Source organism: Anopheles darlingi, chromosome X (assembly GCF_943734745.1).
Source record: "Anopheles darlingi chromosome X, idAnoDarlMG_H_01, whole genome shotgun sequence".
Taxonomy (NCBI): Eukaryota; Metazoa; Arthropoda; class Insecta; order Diptera; family Culicidae; genus Anopheles; species Anopheles darlingi.
The window spans coordinates 9,652,913-9,676,126 of record NC_064873.1 but is presented as its reverse complement, the minus strand read 5'-3'; the positions used below and the strand labels follow the sequence as shown (position 1 = coordinate 9,676,126).

At 52.6% G+C, this 23,214-nt stretch overlaps 3 protein-coding genes across 4 annotated transcripts; all 3 read right to left on the bottom strand.

The window, feature by feature from the left end:
• Positions 1–75: 75 nt before the first annotated feature.
• Positions 76–2,960, bottom strand: LOC125951343 (uncharacterized protein C15orf61 homolog). 2 transcript variants are annotated; one of them, XM_049680129.1, is made up of 3 exons: positions 2,915–2,960; positions 527–654; positions 76–457 (listed from the first exon to the last, which is right to left on the bottom strand). In XM_049680129.1, the coding sequence occupies exons 2-3, from the start codon at positions 635–637 to the stop codon at positions 137–139; spliced, it is 432 nt and encodes a 143-aa protein (XP_049536086.1). In that variant the 5' UTR covers positions 638–654; positions 2,915–2,960; the 3' UTR covers positions 76–136. The 2 variants fall into 2 exon arrangements, with proteins under 2 accessions (XP_049536086.1, XP_049536095.1); XM_049680138.1 differs by having other exon boundaries at positions 76–454.
• Positions 747–3,056, bottom strand: LOC125951289 (NADH-ubiquinone oxidoreductase 49 kDa subunit). Its single transcript, XM_049680030.1, has 3 exons — positions 2,941–3,056; positions 2,686–2,856; positions 747–2,611 (listed from the first exon to the last, which is right to left on the bottom strand). Exon 3 carries the CDS (start codon positions 2,499–2,501, stop codon positions 1,080–1,082), a length of 1,422 nt encoding a protein of 473 aa, XP_049535987.1. The 5' UTR covers positions 2,502–2,611; positions 2,686–2,856; positions 2,941–3,056; the 3' UTR covers positions 747–1,079.
• A 1,285-nt stretch (positions 3,057–4,341) lies between these two features.
• On the bottom strand, positions 4,342–6,060 carry LOC125955452 (cholesterol 7-desaturase nvd). Its single transcript, XM_049686589.1, has 4 exons — positions 5,809–6,060; positions 4,980–5,689; positions 4,595–4,886; positions 4,342–4,503 (listed from the first exon to the last, which is right to left on the bottom strand). Exons 1-4 carry the CDS (start codon positions 6,058–6,060, stop codon positions 4,342–4,344), a joined length of 1,416 nt encoding a protein of 471 aa, XP_049542546.1.
• Positions 6,061–23,214: the final 17,154 nt, after the last annotated feature.

Sequence of the window (23,214 nt, the reverse complement as noted above, 5' to 3'; positions counted from 1 at the left end):
AAGCACCGCTACAGCACAACAGCATACTTGGTTGTTCGTTTCCCCCACCAACGCCTTTCCCACCTTTGTCTCTTCACCTCCCACATTGCTCCTTGGTTTCGTACGTTCTGTTATGCGGTATACTTGGATCCACCACTCAGTACTGTGATCCCTTGTCCTCGGCGTACAGAAAGTAGATTGGCACCCGGCCCTGGTTCCCCATCTCGACGTACTCGGTGTGGCGGATCAGGAAGACGGCGGCCAGTCCGTAAAACAGTTGTGGCAGCCCCAGATTTGCTACCTTGATGCATCGAAAGAATCGATCCTCAAGCCACAGGTCCTGCGGCGGCCGGCGAGTACAGTGATACTTCATGTATGGGTAGCACCCGGTCCGCAGAATGTGATAGTTGGTGCCCGTGTCTAGCGTCCAGTTGAAGTGGGACCGGCCGAACTGATCGTTTACCACGTCGCGATGCTGCTGAAGGAGTCCACTATGTTAGAGCTATTCACCGCCGGCATTGCCTAGTATCTACAGAGAGCGCGTTACCTTGATGAAGTAGGAGGTCCAGGGTGGTTCGTTGCACTGCTTCAGATAGGCTGTTAGCACCTCGGATACCTTGGGCTTGGGCATAAGCGAGACGCGACGAAACACCGTCATCACGTGTCCGCGAATCTCTGAAATTTGAATCACACACTATTCAATTCGTTTTTTCAGTTCCCATTTAACCACATTTTCCCCGCTGCATTTCTTCGCCATTCCCGATTGGTTGTTGTTTTCGCAATCGTTTATTCACGTTCCTTCTTCTACGCTCGTTTTCGTTTACATCAAGATATCGCTGCAGTACAGTCGTTCGTTCACGCTAAAGAAAGGTGACGGGCGGTTTTCTTTCCTGCGAACCCCTACGGGACACCGCGACACCTCTGACTAACAATGTAGGGCTGCAGATGGCAATTAATGTGCCGCTTCATTTGTGAAGTGAAAGAATTTAGTAACGGTCAATTTCACGAGCCGACAAGAGGACAATAACAGATAATAAGTAGTGGATAATAATTAAGAGGGGATAGGAAGAGGGCGGTGCCGTGTCCGGTATCCACCTAGTTTAGCGATCGATCTCGCCGAACACGACATCGAGCGTTCCGATGATGGCAACGACGTCGGCTAGCATGTGGTGACGGCCGACTTTATCGAGCGCCGCCAGATGGGCGAAACCGGGGGCCTTGATCTTGCAGCGATACGGTTTACTGGAGCCATCCGACACCAGGTAGATGCCGAACTCGCCCTTCGGTGCCTCCACCGCGGTATACGTCGCACCGGGCGGCACTTGGTAGCCCTGCGTGAACAGCTTGAAGTGGTGGATGAGCGCCTCCATCGAGTGCTTCATCTCGGCGCGGGACGGTGGCGTTAGCTTTGCATCATCCGTCTTGATTTCGCCGGCCGGCATCTGGTTCAGGCACTGGTCGATGATACGCAGCGACTGACGCATCTCCTCCACTCGGCACAGGTAGCGATCGTAGCAGTCACCCTTGGTGCCGATCGGCACATCGAATTCCACCCGATCGTATGCATCGTACGGTTGAGCCTTGCGCAAGTCCCACTTGATGCCGGAACCGCGCAGCATAACACCACTGAAGCCATAGTTGAGCGCATCCTCGGCCGACACGATGCCGATATCAACGGTGCGCTGCACCCAGATGCGGTTTGTCGTCAGCACGTCCTCGACCTCGTCCAGTCGCTCGGCAAACTTGGACGCGAACTCGTAGATGTCGTCGAGCAGACCGAGCGGTAGATCCTGCGATACGCCACCGGGGCGAATGTAGGCCGCGTGCATACGCGCCCCCGACACGCGCTCGTAGAACTCCATCATCTTCTCGCGTTCCTCGAACAGCCAGAAGAACGGTGTGAGCGCACCGACGTCCAGTGCGTGCGTACCGACCGCCATGATGTGGTTGAGGATGCGCGTGATCTCGCCAAACAGCACGCGGATGTACTTTGCGCGCAGCGGGATATCGATGTTGAGTAGCTTCTCCACCGCCAGCGAGTAGCACTGCTCGTTGCACATCATCGAAACGTAGTCGAGCCGGTCAAAGTACGGCAGTGCCTGGGTGTAGGTCTTGTACTCGATCAGCTTCTCGGTGCCGCGGTGTAGCAGGCCGATGTGCGGATCGGCTCGCATCACCGTCTCACCGTCCAGCTCGAGCACCAGTCGGAGCACACCGTGAGCTGCCGGGTGCTGGGGCCCGAAGTTGAGGCTCAGGTTGCGGACCGTCTTCTCCACCGGTGCGATCTTGCTGTTCCACGGTGGAAGCTTCCAGCGCGATGTTACCTCGTCCGGGTACATCACTGGTCCCTTGAACTGCTCGATGAATTGCTCGTCCGGGAACCATTTCCCTGCGCACCGCACCGGTTGCTCATTATATAAAACGGCCGCTTTCTGCAGTAGGCCGTTGCTGCTGCTGCCTGTTACATAAACACTCGAAGCGCACGCACGTCGTGCTACGGCGTTCAGCACGGAAAACGCCATCTCGCAAGGTTCCCCCCTGGGTCTAGATCAGATCAGAGCCAACAGCGGGACCGCCGCTCCCGATAATATTCTCTTGCTGCACGGAGTTCGGACCCTGGATGTAGCTGAATCTGTGGGGTGTTGTTGTCGTTCGTTTCAGTTCGGTCTCGCGGTCCTTCGATTCACCGATTGACAAAATATATACCTCTCTCTCTCCTCGTCCTGCTTGCTGCTTGCTTCTTGACGTCCAACGACGACGGCCAACTGTCAAATGCTACGAGCCCCGCGCCTTCCCTGGCCTAGGTTTGCTGCCGGCGGGAGGGAGTTTATGTGGAGTGCCCGGAACTGAATTAATGCGCCCTGCACCGGACTAACCCTATACGCACCCGCGGCAAAACAAAATAGCAAAGGACGAAATTGAATCAAGTACGTACCGTACGTCCGGGGGCTAAAGTTTTACCTGCTGTCAACATTCGTGTCCGTGACACCCAGAAGTGCCTTGAATAGCTCCGGCAGGCTTACAGTGTCACCAACGCAACAGTGTTATGCAAACATGTCTAGAATAATAATATTGGAGCAAATAAAATAAAGCTGCTTCCTGAAAATATCGGAACTCATTTGTTGTAACAATGTTGTAAACAAGCAAAAGGTTGGTTATTTTCTTCAGGATGTTTTATGAAAGCGCAAGATGGAAAAACTATATACTATCAAACACATGGAATGCACTGTAGTTGTCGAACAGTAGTTACTCAAGCAACACACCATCATTTCACAACCGCATGCAACTCGGATTGGCTGGATTTATTTCACGTTTCGATGCAATCTCGACATAGCAGCCTCCGCCTAAAATTCGGTTGCTATCCTCACTCCACTATCAAGCGACAGTCAAAGACAGCCATCGTATTTTGCATCGTTTTGCACACCCACCAGTTCTGTTATACTCTCTATATATGGCTGAAATGTGAACAGGGTTTATGTCAGGTACACCCGGTGCACAACATTTGTTGCAGGAATTGTTGACCATCGATTTCAAATCGATTGACGAAACGGTCAATATCTGATTACTTCGTTTTTGCCTTTATGCTATTCACGTACCGTGGGAAAACGAAACAATGCCGCAGATACGTTTTCCTGTTTTATCGGTTAATTGGTAATCGATGTTCGGCGCCACCCCGCGCCAAGGTCACGGTCAACCCGTGCGCCACAGCTCTGGACACCACTTGACTGCTCCATTAACCATGAGGAAGCATTTGCGGAGACGAATCAATCCCAATTCCAGCGCAATCGCTCCATCAGGACGTCCGATAACGGCTCGATCGATTGGTTAATCACCCCCCCCCCCCCCCCCCCCCCCGTCATCTCACGGGGTCGGTTTAAACAATCCCAATTCAAAGAAGCTGACACTTACTACTCAGGATTTAAGGCATTTATTTGGAAGCGTATACAAACAGACACACACAAAAAAAACCTATGCATAAATGGAAGAAGATTATAGTCTACCAACCGAAGGCACACGGTGCGGCACTGTAATGCAGTGCAGGGTCAAAGCAAAAGCCACCTGCCACCCGAAGGGTCCTTTACCGGCCCCGAACTCTACGATCGTAGGGCTATTTCTTATGGTAACCGATTTATGGCTGCTACCACTGCTATTGTTACAGATATTATTAGTACTACTACTACTATTACTACTGCTACTAATTTTAGAAGGTGCAAGTAGCTGCCCACTTCAGATAGGATAATGGAGCAATATCGGGACCGCGCCCGATCCGCGATCTCTAGACAGCTAAAGTACAAAATTACATCACAGCATCGAGCTGAGGATCCCCAGTCAGCCAGCCAGCCAGCCATCCAGCCAGTCCCGTCACCAGTCCAGCTTCTCCTTCGCCATCGTGAAGCTGATGCTGTTCTCCGAGTAGAACTGGCTGTACCACTTGCGGTAGGCTTTGATCAGGCGATCTTCCTTGATCAGCAGTGGATTGTCGATGAACTGCTTGTGATTCCAGACCATCATGTCCCGCTCGAACTATTAACGAACATCGCCAAAAAAAAAATAATAATAATCAGTAGTGCGTTCACATGATCAGGGAAGATCACACACACACACACACACTTACCATCACACTCTCCGCCCAGATCGCAAACTTTTGGAAGATGGCGTTCCAGAGGTTGCGCGGTGCGTAGAACCGATGGATGACCTTCTGGACGAGCGGCTCGACCGGTGTGACCGTCTGCAGGACGACGAACGGGCCCATACCGGTGTTCATCATGAGTTGTACGTAGCCGGGCCCGATCTGGTGCGCTCGCACATCTATTTTGCCCACCTCGAGCTTGTCGAACAGCCGGAACGAGTGCACCAGATCCATCGTGGCGACGTGCGGTGGGTCTCCCTCGCCCGGAGCATTCCAACTACACACAGAGAGAAAGACGCACAGAGAGAGAGTAACGAAGTGAGAAAATAGACGAATAGGGAGCCCCCCCAATCCCATCGCAATACGGTACCTGGCTAGCCAGGAGTGCATGCCGAACTCGGCCCAGCCGGCACGCGAGTAGCGGATGTCGCTACCGGACAGCATGTTTGGCCCGTGTACCGCGGCCAGATGCGCCACGTCCGCACCATTCTCCGGCACATCCTGAATGTGGCAGTTGACCAGGAACTCGTTCTTGCCGTAGTACGCCCACCGGCCATCCTCGATCTCCTGCACGACACGGAACGTCCACGGTGTCGCGTCCGGATCGGCGTGGTGCCAAACGAAGATAAACCCGTTCGCCTCGAGCGATTGCCACTTGCGCAGCCGGGCCACCTTCGGTATCGTACCGGACCGGCTGTACGGGATGTTGGTGCACTGCCCGTCCTGTCCGCTGAACGTCCAGTGGTGGAACGGACACTCGATGCAGTCACCCCGGACGACCCCGCCAACACCGAGGTTCGCCCCGAGATGGGGACAGTAGGCATCGAGGACGTGCACGGTACCGGCGAGCGTCCGGAAGACGGCCAGGTTCTGGCCGAGACAGTCGACGGCCCGGGTGGCGCCCGGTCCGAGCTCCTCCGATTCCAGCACCGCGAACCAACCGTTCGGGTAGGGCGGCGGGATGCGGTCACCGATCTTGCGGAGCCGGCGGGCCCGATTCACGCAGTCCACCCGCCGCCGATCGTTCCGCCCGATGCTGGCCGCATCCAGGACGTGGTTGTACCCGATGTCCGTCAGATCCTGGCGGGAAATACAAAAAACAAAAAAAGGGTCGCCGGTTGGTCGGTCGGTTTGATGGCAGGCAGGCAGACAGGCAGGTTGGGTTGATGGTTGGATTGGTTGGTTTTTGATGCACTTACGCGCTTCCAGACGACCGCTTGATAGTAGAACCGGTAAAGGGCGTAACCGAGGACCAGCAGCAACAGCGCGCTGGTAATACCACTCCAGGACATAATGACGCCCGGTAATCCGGGCACCGGTAACCCACCCTCGAGTAGCCATGATACCGTCGTCGGCGTTGTCATCCCGTTCGCCGTCGCGTTGTCCTGGTGGTGGTCCTGGTCCTGGGGCACCAGGAGCCAGCGCACCAGCTGCTTCAACCGGTGCTCCATCGCCAAAACCAAGCAGCTCCAAGCAGCGCACCGAACCGACTGGCCGTCCCGGAACGGATGTCGCTCGTGGCACCTCGGGGCACCCTTTTTTTTTGTTTGGGGGACTGCCGTCGATCTCGCCTCGCCTTTATTCCTCTCTGCCGCTCGGCTCTGTGTGTGTGTGTGTGTGTGTGTCTGTGTGTATCAGTGGAAGAATAAGTGACCGAACGGAAGACGGAATCAATCAATCGCAACACCAAAAACACTCGTAAGGCGAAGGCGAAGCGTACGAGGCGATACCCAGAGAATGGAAAGAGAGGGAAAGGGGCAAAGAGTGGCTGGGGGAATAGAATAGTCGAGAGTGACTAGAGGGAGATTGCCACCGCTCCGCCTCGCCGCGTCCACAGGGCGCTAAAGCTAAAGCCAGCGAAGCAAGAAGGACAGGAACAGCTCCTGGGGAAGAAGTCTCGTCTAGTCGATCTAGTTTCTAGGTTTAAGCCGGCCGGCCGGCCGGCTAGCCGACTGGCCCCGCGCTCTCATTCTACCTAGCCCACCACTCGGATACAACGAACGAACGAACGAACGCACGCACGCACGCACCCCCACACGCAATTCACACGCAAACACACGAGATCCTTGGTGGCTTCCTTTACTTCGAGCGTCGAGAGACTGGCCAGGCCGGGCGCGAACGAACGGACGCGACGAGCGCACTCTTTCATTCACTCCTGACCCGACCGCTGGCGACTGACTTAATTTGGGAGCCAAATCCCGATCTGGGCCGGCATCTCATTTGAATCTCGTTGAATCAATTGTACCGAAGCAAGGGGCCAACACAAGAGCAGCGATCGGTCTTTTGTTGTTTTGTTGCGCTGCGCAAGGATCCGCCCAGCCGGCGAAGGCCGGCAGCTCAGTACCCAGTACCCAGTTCCCCTTTCCCTACCTTCCGATCGATTCCTCTTTATTCCTCACTCACTATTCCTTCTGCTGGTCCTCCTCCTGCTCCTTCTCCTTCTCCTTCCTTCGTCTGCTGACGCTGTCTGCGGTTGTGGTGCCGGATGCCGGATGCTAGCAGCTAGCACACGCCCCGCCTCGACTCCTCGACTTCGTTGCCCTGTGTCTTGGTGCCGACGACGAACTTTGCTCGCTGGCCCTCCGGGAGACCCGCGCGGCTCGATTCCTCGGTCTAGCAGTTCGCGCGTACCAACCAGTACTGTCCTGCGCGGCGTACGTGCAGCCACCAGCGCTCCCCCTGTGTCCCTCTCTCTCTTTCTCTCTCTCGGTGTATCAACCACCGATACGCCCGATTCGCACCTCCAACATCCACACACACACACACACACAGACAGCCCTCTATCTCATATGATTACTCATCAAAAAATCGCCTAGATAATTCGACAATCTACAATTCGTTGCAGACCCCCCTCCCCCTCGTGTGTGTGTGTGTGTGTGTGTGTGTGTGTGTTAGAGGGGCCAGGAGAGGCGCTTCCCTGAGCCGCAATCGATCGACCGGATGTATCACTCACTTCCTGTACAGCTATCCATCCCCTCCCCCTTCTTTTCCGCCAGCCACTACTTTAGTGTGCGACGGATCGTGACGTCAGCAGGGCAGTTGTTGCCCAAAACTAGCGGGACTCACCTACCCCCCGAAAAAATGCCATCTCACTGATGTGGCATTCGAGCGTCATCACCAGCGCAGCACGATAGCACACACCGGGCAAGAGGGGGGGGGGGGGGGGGACTGGTGATGAGGCACTAGCCCTAGGTGACGGTGCTAGGATTGGCGATGGTTCGCGGTAATGGCGAGCACACCTGCATGGTAAGTTGTGAAGTTGAGGGCCCGTGGCGATGGCAAAGCGCTTATCGCGATTGATTATAGAAGCCACTGCCCCTGCGTTGCGCCTCGCTCTCTCTCTCTCTCTCTCTCTCTTTCTGGGGAGGGCGATAACGAACCCCAAGCCAAGTGTCATCCGAAATTGGATTCACGTAACGCGCGGGTGGTACTGGTGGTGGTAGCGCATCGTAATCAAGGTCTTCGCTTTGGACCACGTGCTGCAGATAAAGTAGCGCTAGATAAAGTCTGTTGCTCCAAGACAGTGGAGGCAGGATGCACCTGCTCCGACTGCTACGGAGCAGGGCGCGGTGACGGCACGGCGTGCAGCAGCAGCAGCAGCAGCAACGGTTGTTGCAAGCGAACGCTTAAGAACCCTTAGCAGTAGGTTACACCCTGCGGAGCCACCCGTTAGTACTAGTGCACCTATGCACTAATCGAACGCGCGAAAAGCGTTACGCACCCGTGCTCTGCGTGCTATACCGATTGTATATCGCTCAGGGGCAGCCAGGGGCTTTGGACGCATCAGCGAAGCGTTACGCGCACTGTAACGCTTTACAGCCGACTGGAGCGATTATTCTAGACCCGGAAGGATTTTGCGTCCTGTTCCAAGTTCAGATTGTAATTGTAAGATTATCTGGAGTTCAAGAATGTGAGGCTCACCCCTTGTCCTATACAGTGACCGGCATAAGTAAAAGCCCACCCCTTGATTTTTGTAGATTTTTGACTTTAAATCCTACATTTTCTATCGTATCCGGCAAGTGTTGTGGTTCTCTTGAAGGTTTAAAGTTCTTCTATCAGTTTCAGCTTTCATCTCGATTGGATTGATAACAAATTTTTGATAAATGTTTAAATGAGAGATGGTCGATCACAGACATTTCCGGGTGAAATTCAAACGTTTAACCATATTTTTGGCTTATAAACGGAAGACTTTTTGCATACGCACTCTTGTACTCATGTCGAGCTATTCTAATGTGGCATAGTTTGCTCCAAAATAGACAGCGACAGGGTTTTCATGATGGAACAGAAAGTTAATTCTGACGATTTCCTAATCTCCGGAATGGTTTTTATCATTTGTTCGATCATTCGTCTTCCCAGAACGTCTGGTTTTATATCTCATTTTCTAATCTGATGAACATTGGTGATCAGTCATGATGGCATAAAGGCATCCCCTACTAATGATATTTTTTCTGCTAATATCTGTTGAGACACATGATTGAATCAATGCTGCATAAGAAGATTTCAGGCATGCAACGATTTTTTTTCCTGCCATACACCCATTTCTTTAGCGAAAACCCGTGCCCAATCGACTTACTACTGGAACTACTACGATTGATGGATTAAATAACTGCAACCAATAATGGTGGAGAGGTGGGGGGGGGGAACCTAAAACTTTAAAACAGATGTAAACTAAAGGCCTAACAAAGATATAGTAACCAGAGGGCTTTAGTAGAGTCACAATAGTATTTATTGTAAAGTGGGCTTCTACTTTTGTCACATCTGTGATCGACCATCTCTCATTTAAACATTTATCAAAAATTTGTTATTAATCCAATCGAGATGAAAGCTAGTGAAACAGAAAGAGGAATGTTAAACCTTCAAGAAAAACACAACACTTGCCGTTTACGGTAGAAAATATGGGATTTACAGTCGAAAATCTACAAAAATCAAGGGGTAGGCTTTTACTTATGCCGGTCACTGTAAGTATATATAATGTGATAATTTAATACTGCGAGATTTTAGGCTTAGAAATTGTTTAGAAAACCATAGCACGCACTGACCGTTGAACATTGAATGTTCGCTTAGCTCGGAAAAGATGGAGTCAGTAAACATCTGCTAAAATGAGCAAATAATGGAGATAATTTGAAGTGAAAATATGGATGAAAATGCCTGAAAACGGGTTTCGCGAGTGGTTTGGCCCCACAAAATGAGGAATCGACTTTCGACCACTCGGCTCGGCTTTCTGTGTTCTAAGGTAACAAATCTTTCGGAAGACAACACGGCAACGGAGAGTCTTCCTCCATCCAACCAGCTAGCTAGGATCCTCTGACCCGTAGGAGTAAGATTCGTACTTTATTCGTCGGGGGCCACGAGAAAAGTTCGACGAATGGAAGCGTCTCGGTGCTGGCGTAACGGTTTCGCAGCGGTGCGGTTCCGGTTGCGTCAGCGAGCAACCGCCCAGCTCGCTCGCTGCTGCTGCACCGAAATCGAAATTGCCCGGCCCGGGGACCCGGGCCCGGCTGACGAAATCAAGAACGCAATAACCTACTTCTCGCTTCTCGCGAGCGATTGCGCGCTCGCCCTTCCTTCCCCCGGGGGGAGGGGGAGGTGGCCTTCTACCCATCGCTCACCCCTTTCGCTACCAATTCGCTCCTTTCACCCGCGTCTTTCTTTCATTCTTTCCTTCTTTCTTGCTTTTCCCGATTTCTTCCTTTCTTCCTACTCGGCATTTCGGTCGTTCGTTCGTTCGTTCGTTCGCTCACACGCCTCATCCCTCGAGAAGGGTAGAAAGGAGAGGATGCCGGACGCACGCCGGACGCCAAAGAACGTTCCCCGCCTCCGTTGGGGTCCCTGATATGTTGTAGCGCGTCGCTTGCGGTGAACGCGAGCGGCTCAACTGGCGACGCGAACTTGCCAGCGGTGCGTACACGCACCAACCGACTGACCGGCCGGTTGGGGAGGGAGGAGGAAGGGGGGGGGGGGGGGGTGGGATGTCAAGTTCAACGGGTTTGCCAGCCGGGCCCCACGATCGGTCATGATCACTTTCTTCGCCAGCCGGATCGCCACCGCCACCGCGGCCACGGTCACTATTAGCCAGAGTGCTTTATTCCATTCACCGCACCTTCCCCTCCCTTCCCTGCCGTTCCCAGCGAACCAAATCAAAACAACACTCTCCCCCCATCTACCCTACCCGCGCTCCACTCCATTCGTGGTGGATGATGGCCAGGGTCAATGGTCCAACCTAACGGTTACCGAATCTTTGGAATTTCTGTTTACGCATGTTCGGCGGCGTGTCGCGTATCCCAAACCCGGGCACCCCCTTTCCATCCCATCCCTTTCCAACCCCCCTTTCCCTTTCCCCTACACTCCCCTCCAATCACGTGACTGAGGTCGGCATCACACACTACCTCCATTACCTTACAACCCCTTCTCTCGTTCTCTCTCTCTCTCTCTCTCTCTCTCTCTCTCTCTCTCTCTCTTTCTTTCTCTTCCAAACGTTTTGTTGTTTTTGTTGAGTGGCTCCGTGAGTCTCTTTCTAGAAGTTTCTGGAGCAATCGGCGAGGGCGGGGGCTCTTTTCGTTGGGTTTTGTTTTTCAGTTTTTGCAAGTATAGCCCACCCGGAGGCCCGGGGTGCCAACCCCCCCCCCCCCCTTTCCCCTCCCACAACCCACTCTCCCCAGAGCCCGGAACTCTCGCTACTCCCGCAGCACGTTCCAGCGTTATTCCAGCGAAATCCATCCTCAAGGGTTGAAAGAGGGTGTAGAGGATGTTTGGGAGGAGTGGGGGAGGGGGTAGTGTTCTGTGTGAACGCGATCCTAACGGTGAATGGCGTCGCATGCCACACATCCCTTCCTCCGTGAACCGCGAGCAGAATTCGCAGGATAGCATCAGGCGCGCTCTCTCTCTCTCTCGCTCTCTCTCTCTCTCTCTACTATCCACCGCGCTCCCCCACCCACCCCGGTGGAACGGTAAATAAAGAGATCGAGGCAGAAAGAGAATGGGCGCAAAATGGGGAAATCGGAATGCCTCCGCGCGAACGTACTCCAAAAAAGATGGCGAAATCTCATGCCCGTAACGAGGAGAGCATGAAGGGAAAGGGGAAGGGGAAGGGGATGCAGTTTACACGGGTGCCCGCGGGAGGCGGAATCCAAGCAGGGCGCTTGGCGCGGCGTTTAATAATTGGCGTTTGGAGGCGCCAGAGTTTCGCGGAATTCGCGTAACGGTTTTGTGCAAAAAAAAACAACCAAAAAAAGGCAGGCCGAAACTGGCCAAAACAACAATCGCGGCGGCCAAATCAAATGGGCAACGGTTTCGCCCTCTCATCCCCACGCTCCCACACACACACAAACACGCACATCCCGCTCCAAAATTCAAGCAGCAAAAACGAACGAACTAGACCGAGATCAGCGTCGAATTTTGGCACACCCCTGTGTCGAACCGGGGGGGGGGGGGGGGGGTGACGCATCCCCCCCCACCCTCGTCCTCCTCTTCGCTGGCCTAGTAATTACGCTGAGGAACGCCACGGCTTGCGCCACACCAACGGTGGCATACCCACAGCGGGTACTCACGAAGATAGTAACGGGATGCATGGGATGCACCCCACGATGAGAGGGAGTAGTCATCCCCTTCGACCATAAGGAACACTTTCACCAATCTGGGCAAGGGACAAGCTGGCCCTTGTTTGCGCATTTGGTTTCTGTGGCGTCTTCAACGATTTCTCTAATGTTGTGAAATCTGGCCGGCGTTTGCAATGCGCCCTCCCCTCCCCTCCCGTGACGCGTGGGGGTGTAAAGAGCGAAACGAAGGGGTAGGGGGCGAAAATGGGACTAGACTGCAATTCTGCTTCGCTCATGACGTGCTGATTCCTTTCCGTGCCGGCCAGGAGCCTGGAGAAGCCATAGGAAGACTTAGGAGGGTTGCTGTGTTAGAAGGAGAGGGGTGGTGCGCGATCCACCCACCCACCCACCATTGCGCAACCATCGCGGTGGTTCCAAATTCGCAGAGTATCCCGGAATTCACTTACGGGTGGACTCACTCGCAGTAGTAGTGGAGTAGAGCGGAAGGGTTGATTGGTTTCTGATCGATTGGTGAGCAGAGTAAAACAACCCCCCTCCCCTGTTGGGGTGCCGTTGGGGTGCTATTGGTTGCGTAAAACCCGTGAAAGTGGCCCAATTTCACGTTGGGTCTCCTCGGATCTCGCACACTTCGCGCTCTAATCCGGTTTCCTTCCATCGTCCCCGCGGTCCAAACGGCATTCAGGGGGAGGGGGATTGGGGATGTAAGGCGGAGGGGGAAGCAGTAGGGAGTGGGATTGTAACCACGGCACTGGATACGCTTTTTTTCTTTCTGTCTCTCTCTCTCTCTCTCTCTCTCTCTCTCTCTCTCTCCCTCTCTCTCTCTCTCTCTCTCTCTCTCTCTCTCTCTCTCTCTCTCTCTGTTTCTCTCTTGCTCTCTCTTGCTCTCTCATGCTGGCAAGAGGTGATACCGTGTGTGCCATGCTCTACCTGGACCCCACTCCGGAGTCCGGTGCGTGCGTGAGCAAAAGCCCTTCCTACCACCCCCTCGCCTCTTACCCTTCTTGGACCACCCTATTTGAAACGCACGATCAAAACAAAATAGTTAGAATTCTTTCGAATAGCTTCAACGTGGGTCAGCGGTAGAGGATGGAACCCCCTCTCTCCCTCCTCCCCCGCCTGCCTCTGCCCATTCCCACTTCTCCTCCTTAAAACAAAGTAGGCTATCCACCTCCGGTCCGGTGCGTATGGAAAAGTTTTTGTTTTTTTGGTGTTTTTGTTTGGTGCCACCCATTGGCGGTGGCGTTGTTTTGGTTTGGGACCACGGGACCACGGTGCCACCTTTTAAACCGTTACCGTCGGGGGGCTCAGCGGGGTGGCATGTTTTGGATCAGTTCGTTGCACCGAGCGTCTCTTGGATTCGTCTTGGCCCTGGATGCTGAGCTGATGTTCCAGCTATTTTTTGTCTCTTCGTTCGTTCGTTCGTTCGTTCGTTCTCCCGTCAATCAATCGCATCGCACCCGGCAGCTCGTCTGCGTTCCTTCCGGTTTGTCCGCTCTGACACGTGCAATCGAGCATGCGGCGCAGTGTCGCAGACCGACAGTGCATGCGGACCTGGTCAGCAAATAGTGTCGCGTCGCGTTGCGCGGCGCCACTCGCGCGTCATAATGTCAATATCGCGGGGATGAATTGTAACGCTACGCTCGGAGCTATGCATGAGCATTGTACCGCTGGGAAAATTTACCCCCCCGGTGGGGGAGGGGGTTGTTATCGGAAGCCACCGAGGATCCGATGGCACAACATTGCAGACGAATTGACGGCTGATCGGCATGTGCGATCGCATGACAGCGTGCGCACACGCGTCAAACATGCGCCAAACATGCGCCATTCTACGGTAGCGCGATGCACACGAGCGCCACGATAAGTGAGGTTAGGGTTGCTCTCCTCCGTTTTTCCTTCCTGTGTCCTTCTGTCACCGAGCCGCTACTGCGCAACTACCAACTACCCGGATCAGTAGTCCTTTCTCTCTGTCTCTTTCTTTATATCTCTTCTTCTTTTTCTCTCTCTCTTTATCTTTCTCTCTCCCACACACATCGCATCCTCTTCTCTGCTCACGCGCACATTCAGGTACGCATTCGGTACGGCATTTCTATTTTTGCCTTCTAATTAGTCTCCTCTGCTTTGCGTTGCCGATTCCGGCAAATCGCACGAGCATGAGCTGGCCACTGACCAAACCAGGCCAGGCCTGGCCAGCCCTGGCAAATTTGTTTTGCTTTTCGGCGATTGGCAAACAATCAATATTATGGCATGCGCGACCCCATTATTGTCAGCGCATCCTCGCCGTACGCCACCAGCCACGGCACTAACGGGAAGTAGAAAGGAAGGAAGGAAGGAAGGGAGGAAGAAAGAAAGGAAGGAAGAAGGTGGGGCGATCGTTCGTTGAGCACTTCCCGAGTCCGGCCGCTAATGGCGCAGTTGAATGAATTGGAGCACCAACTGCTGCTGCTGCTGCTGCTGCCGCCTGGGGGTTCATATCCGTTAACTTCATAAATGCAGACCCTCCCTCCTTCCCTTCCTCCGGCATACTGCCTCTCGTGTCTCTCTTTCTCTATCTATCTCTCTCTTTTTTTCTCTTTCTTTGTTTCAATACGTTGATGCAGGATCTGCTTGATGGAGTTGTTTCGGGGATCGCTGTTGTTGTTTTTTGTTGATGTGATCTTGTGGGGTCAAGGGGGAGGGGAGGGTGTCCGGCATGGCCAGTCGAGCTGTCTTGTTGGTCCCCTTGGACCCGGACCTCTTTCTTCCTTTTTTCTCCGTTTTTGGTTTTTTTTTGTGCTGAGTTTTGTTTTCATTCATTTGTTGTTGGGGTTGCTGTTGCGTTGTTGGCGTTGTTGTTCCTGTCCCAAAACCCCAAAACTAACGGCGTTTCCTCCAACCTCTCTCTCTTTCTCTCTCTCTCTCTCTCTCTCTCTCTCTCTCTCTCTCTCTCTCATTCTCTCTCTTTGTCTCTCTCTCTCTCTCGTGTGTGATTTTCTATATCTCTGCCGAAAAATCGTTCGTTCCCACTGCCGATGGATCCGTGATGGAAGATTTCATGCTGGAGGGCATGAATTGCCCACCCCAATAAATGCGTTTATCGTTTGCTCTCAATCTCCAACGACTCCATTTCCCTTCCCCATCCCTTCTCCTCCATCCTCCTCACCCACAATCTTCTGTTTCTCTCAGGGCTCGCGGTTTGTGTTGGTTTGGGTCACTCGCCGCCCGCAAGGGTAAGCAAACAACTTTCATTCCCCCTCCTACGGCCTGCACCCCCTCCCCCCCTCCCATACAGCTTCCCCCGCTGATACTATCATCCCCATCCGGCGCGCTATGCAACAAATTGTTTTGTAGCTGTTTTTTTGTTGTTGTTTTGGTTTTTTGTCTTACAACCCCTATTCACTCACCCCCTTCCTCCCCCCTCCCCCTCCTTTGCCATCACTGCAACCCCCTGGTGCAGGGATTAGCGGTAACGGGGTGTTGGGGTGGTTGTTTTGGTTCGGTTTTTCGACGCCGAAGGCAATGTTTGGAACCCTCACTGTGGCCTGTGGCCGTTCCCCCCCCCGGTGCCTCCAGAAACCGCTATCCCTATTGATTATTGTGCCTGGTCGTCGTTGTTCGTTGTCCGTTGTCGTGATCCCATTTCTGATCTCGATCAATTTTGGTGGCGCCGGCAACACCAGCCAGCAACTCGACTGTTTTGATGGATTAGTTAGATTGCCAAATTTTGCGCAGTTTCGCAACCTCTGCAAAATTGCATACCACTGCACCACACACACACACACACACACACACACTATCGGATTGCGCAATCAAGCCTGAGTGCTGCGTGTTCAGCACAATAATCGTCAGCAGAAGTGAGGTTAGGGGCACGTTTAAAGGCGCTCCGGGCATCCCTTTCAACTCTGCCTCGCGCTGTTCTGTTCTGTTCTGCCCCCCTCCCCCTCCCCCTCTCCTCTCTCTCTTCCTCTTTCCTTCTATTACATTCTTTCTTTCTCCATCTTTCTGTGTTCCAGTTGTTGCTTGTCGAACACATCGCAGAAAGTTTTTCCGCAGCCGCAAGCATCAATCAGAATCCCAGATTCCTCCCCAACCCCCCTCTCCAGGGGAGGGGGGGGAGCTTTAATAAAACAAAAACAAAATAAAACTTGGCCACGGATCTCCGGGATTCGATATCCTGGCATCCATGTCGAATGTCTCCAAACCGTCTCTTGGCAACAGGCAACATCCCCCCACCCCTTACTCCGTCCCTCTCCCCTACCCAAAAAAAAAGGAAGCCGACGTCTCCGTGCCAATTCCAATCATCATCCTCGCGGCGGTGACGTGGAGGCCAGGGGAGGTACCTTGCCCTCACCTTGATAGCGATCTGTGCGATGGCTCGGTGTGGTCTTTGTGATCGGGGACTGGTTCTAGCCCACCACCCCCCGTCCCCATCCTCCCTTCCTTCCTACCCTGTTAAGGGATCGCTCTATCGTGGTTGAACTTTCGATTCGGTTTCTTCTCTTCCTCTTTCTCCTTATCGCTATCTCTCTCTATCTATCTATCTCTCTCTCTCTCTCTTTCTCTCTGTCTCTCCCTCTCTCTTGATTCCAGTTTTCGCAGACCTCTTGCGTGGTGTTCGTCCTGGCCCTCTGCCATCGCCATTGTGTAATGGCGGGCGGGCGGTGCGATCGTGGGGCGTAGAACGTTCTTGTTCTCGGAGGGAAGGAGTAGGGGGGGGGGGGGAGGGATTTAGGGTGGTTCTTTTTGAGCCTTGGCACCCAGTGGCACCTCTTTCATTAATCTTGCTTCTTCTTCTTGGCACATCGCAGCAGCAGCAGCAGCAGCATAGTCTCCAGACCCAGGGGGAAAAAGGGGGGGTCCATAACCTTCTTCACCATGGCTCTACGGTTTCTGCGCACACCAGCCCCTCTCTCTTTCTCTCTCTCTCTCTCTCTCTCTCTCTCTCTCTCTCTCTCTCTCTCTCTCTCTCTCTCCGGCAGCGCAGCAATGGCGCGCGCAGAGCTAACGGGAACACACAGCAGCCTGGTGGTGGCCTTTTTGGACCCGGAATATCACATCCGGGATGCTGGAATCGGATCCGTATCGCCCGGCGTCAGAACCGCCACCGACCACGCGATGGCCACGCGATGCCGCTCCGGATTTTTTCCACACGGATATTGTGCATTGTGCACAATGTCAAACCAGGAATTGGTGTCAACTCGAGTGACCCGATTCTGACTGAGAGTGTGTGTGTGTGTTCGGGAGAGCTGACCTCATTTGCTTTGCGCCACCAAAGACCCCAAATCGGTGTCGTGGCCGTGGCCACACCACCAACCCAGGCCAGGAACACCAGGGCGCACACCAATTGATGGGCATCGAGCCAGCCATCGCGTTACGCAACGAGGTACGAGGCGTGCTCGCCGGGAGTGGTGCCGGTGTCCATCCACGACGACGACGACGATGACGACGACGCAATTGGGGTCAGTCCCGAGGGGGGAATATTTCCAGCATCCCCACAGGAAAGGCCCCGTCCGGCGCGGCGTTCTGTGCCGAAGGGGCCGAAACCAGGCACCCAGGAGGTTATATAAGCGCATCGCGCTTGCCAACGCCCAACGTTCACTCAGAGAAAGAGAGAGAGAGAGAGAGAGAGAGAGAGAGAGAGAGAGAGAGAGAGAGAGAGAGAGAGAGAGAGAGAGAGAGAGAGAGAGAGAGAGAGAGAGAGAGAGAGAGAGAGAGAGAGAGAGAGAGAGAGAAACGTACTGGGAAAAAGGGACGGAAGGGGGTGTTCTCGCTTTCTTCCGGACCATCGCGGAACATCGCGAGCGCCCCCGGTCCGAGCACCGTTCTTGCGGTAAAAACCGATCCTACCCCCCACCCCCTCCCATCCCATGAATTGAATCATTGCGGCATTCCACCAGCAAACCACTTTCACGATGAAGTCGCGGGCGCACGCACACCGCGAATCCGCGCATTACTTACCCGCGAGCTCTGAATTCCGGAATTTCGCTTCAATGTCTTGTTTTACTGTTGCTTCGTTTTCTTCTTCCTTCTTCTCTTCTTCTTTTTTATTATTATTCTTCTTCTTCTTCTTCTTTTCTTTCTCCTCCTATTCTTCTTTTGCTTCTTCTTCTTCTTCTTCTCCTCCTTCTACTACTACTTCTCCATTATTTCCTTCTTCTTCCCCTTCTGCACCATTTTCTGCTGGCTTCGAAGCCTCCCACTTGTCCACTTCCGAACGCCCGCATTCTGTGGGACTTTCTCGCATTTTTTTGGAGCAGCTCCTCCTTTGGTCTTCTGATCTTCTGAGAGAGCAACCAGCTCGGAGTGTTCGCGGCATGCTGGTCGCTACCGCACCGTTTTCACTATTCTTCGCACGTGTGGACCCCTCGTGTATGTGTACACGCGGGGGCGTCTGTGTGTACGTAATGCGTGTGTGTGAGCAGGATTCAGGTTCAGGGAAGATCCAGCAGCACCAGCAGCGTGCCGAGACAGAGTCCCTTGGTATACCAGGTGTATAACCTTAAGGCTTTGGTTATTTCGGGCCAAAAACAGGCTTATTTTTGACGATTTTTAGTGAAGAAAGCAGTCAATTTTAATTTTTCAAAATAATCTCATATTAAACTACAACTTTTCAAGAATATTTCATTCTATTTTGGGGAAGATTCGTTCAGAACTACGTTAATGGCATTGAATCTAGAAAGGCAAGTTTGCAAAAATGTACTTTTTGCGGTGCCCATCGTAGCCACGTGCTGGGTCATCAGAAGCATTCAAATGAATATTCTTTTGTTAGATTATAAGTTTAAGCAGGTAGCCTCGTCGAGTTTTTGTTGAAATGCCCATTTTTCGATTTATGGCAGATTTTTGAAGTTGAAAAAGTGCTACATTTTCCGATATTGCCTCAAACAATGAGCTTTACATAATTAAAAAAATTATCAAAAAAAAGTATCAACAATTTTAACAAAAACTCAACGGGGCTACTTGGCAAATAGTGTAAAAATTATGTGTTGAAAATTTCAAATCGATCGGTCCAATAGTTTTCAGGGAGGTTTTGAAAATCGCAATTTAAAGTCGCGAGATGCTTTGTGCCTTGTATGTAAGGCGGATTTTCAAAAATTCATATCTTTGTCAGTTTTGCTTCGATTGATCCTAAAATTGATTTTACGTAAACCAGTGCACATCATAAAGTGAATCCATGCAAAAACATACCGTTTTCCTTTGCATAATGATGTTTGCAAGTTTTGTGCTAGAGCTAAAGCGAGCATATGCGGGATATGCTCAACTGTTTTTTGCTTGAATTTGAATAAATCGGCTGCCAAATCGCAATAAAACGCTTGCAGAGCACTATGGTGACAGTGTACCCAGCGGAAGACACTTGCAGTGATTAGTTTCGTCTGAGCAAAAACGGGCCATTATGAGTTGAGTGATATGAGAAGCATGGAGAATCGGACCCACAAAAGTTGAGGATCATGAATTGAAGGCGCTCTTTTGCGTAAGGATGAGGATGTCTAATCGCGAAAAATACTTGCCCAGCAGTTACGAGTTACGAAACCAACCGTTTCCAACCGTTTGCGGGTCATGGAAATGGTTAAGAACTTTGGAAAATGCGTAACCCACAAATTGAACGTTAGGCAGATGGACGTCGTGTCAAAACACATGCCTAATTTTGCCTTCTAGACCAAAACTAGTGTCGTTCCTACCTATTGTGGTGACTGGCGATGAACAGTGGATGTACTTTGAGAACCCAAGCCAATAATAACCCGGTCAGTAGATCCCGGTACACCATCAACTTGTTCCTCAAAACCAAATCGCCTTGAACGCAAGACGATGCAGCGCGTTTGGTGGGATCAGCTGGACGTCGGTTACTATGAGCTGCTGGAACTCCAAAGAAACTGTTAATGAGCATCGTTAGAATTAGCAATTAATCGAAGAACTACAACGTGCTTTGCGTGAAAAAAGACCGAGTTATGCAGAAAGACATGAGATGTTAATTTTTCTCGCCGACAGCGCCCCATAACAGTCGTTAAAAATGGCCCAAAATTTTGTTGATACACTCACATGGGGGATTTAACCTTACCCCGCTAGTTCTCCTGGCCTGGCCCCTTCAGACTATCGCCTGTTTTCGCTGATTCGTATGAAAATACCTGAAAAATGGTTTGACGAGTGGTTTCAGACCTCACAAAATGCGGATTTGTTTTTTTTGCATGTTATACAGAAACTGCCCAAAAGATGGGGATGCTCTAGCGAGGGGTTCTTTACTTCTGCTTTCCTCTCTTTTCCTCTTCCTCCTTCTTCTTCTTCTTCTTCTTCTTCTTCTTCTTCTTCTTCTTCTTCTTCTTCTTCTTCTTCTTCTTCTTCTTCTTCTTCTTCTTCTTCTTCTCCTTTCGGCGAACGAATCTTGGAGCTTTAATCATCCGCGTGCGATTGGACGGGATCGGAAAGACCAATGAAACCGTTTAAGGACAGCGCCGGACGTCGATCGTCGCTCGGATCGCCTGCGCCTGCATCAATTGACCTTTGACCCCGGGCCTTCCCCGGTACCGGGCCTGCCGGACCAATTCCCCGGCGACGACGACGACGACGAAAATGTCGTTATTCTCCTTGGCATGCTGGAACATCCCGCCTGTGTCTGTGGCTGTGTTGTGAGTGAGTGTTGAGTATCCTTCACCAACAGTGGGTCTCTCTCTCTCTCTCTCTCTCTCTCTCTCTCTCTCTCTCTCTCTTCTTGCAGGGAGTTGGTGTGCCGATGGCCCTTGGCCAAACAACCGTAACACGTATAGCAGACGATGGAAAAGGGTGCAAAAGGTACAGGAAAGTGAGAACCGAAGAGCAGGAGCTAACAAGAACGGCCGCCAGCCGCCAGGTTGTTGGTCGCTCGTTCGCATTGGAGTTCGCATTCGAACGAGTCGAGGATCGTCGTTAACTGATTTGTTAACCTTCCAGCCACATGTTGCTGGGGATCCCTACACACACCAACCTCCCTTCCTGCTACTCTCTCTCTCGCCACACACACAAACACAAACACACACATAATTAAAGAGAAAACCAAAATCCACATTAAATCTCTGCCAGAACGTCGTTTCGCAGCAAAAAAGCGCGCGCAAGAGAGAAAAAGAAAGAGAGAGAGAGAGAGAGAGAGAGAGAGAGAGAGAGAGCAAGAGAGGGTGAGAGGGTGGTACCGTTAGCTCGTAAAAAAGTAAGCAAAACCCAAGGCGCCAAACAGTAATGTGGTATGCTACAGAGCGATGGCAGAGGGAAGATGGGGGGGAGGGGGGTTGGCGGTTGAGAGATGAGCGAAACGGATTTACCTCCCCCTTCCTGTCTTCTTATTCTTCTCCTTCTCCTTCTCCTCCTCCGGCTCCTCGTCTGCCTCAGAAGAGTCGTTTGGTCTGTTGTTCTGTGACCCGCGAAGGAACGCTTCGACTGGACAGCCACATATAACAGGACTCGGTGGGCTGCTCGGTGGTTTGCACACACACACACACGCGCACGCACAAACAAGTGTACCCTCTGCCGTGAAAGTGTTCTGGCCGGTATGCTGTTCGCCGTTGCGTTCTCGTTCGCCAGCAGCGCCTGGCAAGACAAGGCACCTTCTCTTCCTCGTCCTCTTCTCCGAGAGAGAGAGGGAGAGAAAGTGAGAGAGAGAAAGAGAGAGAAGCTCTCTAGATGTATAGTGCGGTCCTAGAGGATCTGGGGCCCTTCCGAGAGAAAAAAAAACTAAGTTCCCTAACCTCCAAAAATGGCAACATCCCCAAACGAGGGTTATACCAGACCACCCCCTCCCTGGCGATTGGTCAACCGTACCGTCGGACAACCGGACGACTGGTTTGATTTTACGAAAGGTCACCGCCTCTCTCTCTCTCTCTCTCTCTCTCTCTCTCTCTCTCTCTCTCTCTTTCTCTTCCCCTCCTTCCTCATCCCCCACCCCCTCCCCTTTTGATGGGGCTCACGCTTTTCTATCGCAATAATCTCCTACTGCCCTTTTTTTTAATGTCTTTATCTTGGATTACTCCTCTCGGATTCCCTCCCCACCTACCCCAGTCTTGGCTTAATCACCTCAATAACCATTCCACCCTTTTTTATCGGTTCCATCTCTCACTCTCTCTCTCTCGCTCTCTCTCTGGCTACATCAGGGTCTTTAGTGCTTCAGTTCAGTTTCCTGGAGCAACTTCCTTCCCTTTCCAATCGCCACACCACCCGCCAATCCCCTTCCGCCGCAGCTAGTCAATGCGCCCAGGGGTACCAGCTACTGCTGCTGTTGCTGCTGGCTCAGGTGGAGGTACAAGGACTAGTAACCGGATCAGCGCACTAGACACCGTCGCCCAAAAAACCGCCTCCACTCCACTCCACTCCACTCATCAAACGCGATCATTAAAAACCGAGAGCTCTTGGAGGGGGCCAAAGCGCGTAACCTGCTCCATTTGACAGTCATTGTCAAGGGTAAAAAATCGGCGACGGCGGAGACGAGCCGACAGCCCGAGAGCTGTTATATAACCGGACCAGCCGGTCTGCTCGCGAGCCCCAGGTTGGCTTCCTTCTCCTTCTTCTTCTTCGCCTTCTCCTTCTCCTTCTCCTTCTCCTTCTCCTTCTCCTTCTCCTTCTCCTTCTCCTGCTCCTCGTCTGAGCTGAGATTGATTTTTTGGCAGGGAAAAGCGACGCGAATTAGAATAATCGCCAATCGCCAGAGCTTGCTCTCGAGCGCGATTCGCCCCTCATCGGCCCTCCACCCTCCCTTTCCTTCTGCCAGGAACGCCGGCCAGGCCCGGGAACCGGTTAACTGTGGCCGGCAGGCCGGCCGGCAGGCCAGCCTGAGGCCCCATGGTGCGTATGGGAAGGTCAAGCGAGGTGTGCGAGGCGATGAGGAAGCTGAAACCGGGTTGCGCACAGAAGCGTGCGCACCGTGCTTGAAGAGGGTAGAAGAGGCTGACCAGCCGGTCAGCTAGTCAGCCCGGCAGCCAGCCAGCCAACCAGCAAGCCAGCCAGTTAGTCGCGGCTCAAGCTTCTGCTACTGTTGCTGTTGCTGTTGCTGCTGCTATTGACCGGTTTTTGGGGCCTGGGCCCCGGTATCATTCCTCTGCATTCTCCTCCTCCTGCTCC

Bases quoted from the DNA above. Each gene is read 5' to 3' on its own strand.
- LOC125951289 (XM_049680030.1), bottom strand. From the start codon at position 2,501: ATGGCGTTTTCCGTGCTGAACGCCGTAGCACGACGTGCGTGCGCTTCG.
- LOC125955452 (XM_049686589.1), bottom strand. From the start codon at position 6,060: ATGGAGCACCGGTTGAAGCAGCTGGTGCGCTGGCTCCTGGTGCCCCAG. The intron at 4,887-4,979 runs GTACCGTATTGC...CTCTGTGTGTAG, and splicing joins ATGCACTCCTGGCTAGCCAG to TTGGAATGCTCCGGGCGAGG. The intron at 4,504-4,594 runs GTAAGTGTGTGT...GTTCGTTAATAG, and splicing joins TCTGGGCGGAGAGTGTGATG to TTCGAGCGGGACATGATGGT.
- LOC125951343 (XM_049680129.1), bottom strand. From the start codon at position 637: ATGACGGTGTTTCGTCGCGTCTCGCTTATGCCCAAGCCCAAGGTATCC. The intron at 458-526 runs GTAACGCGCTCT...GGACTCCTTCAG, and splicing joins GGACCTCCTACTTCATCAAG to CAGCATCGCGACGTGGTAAA.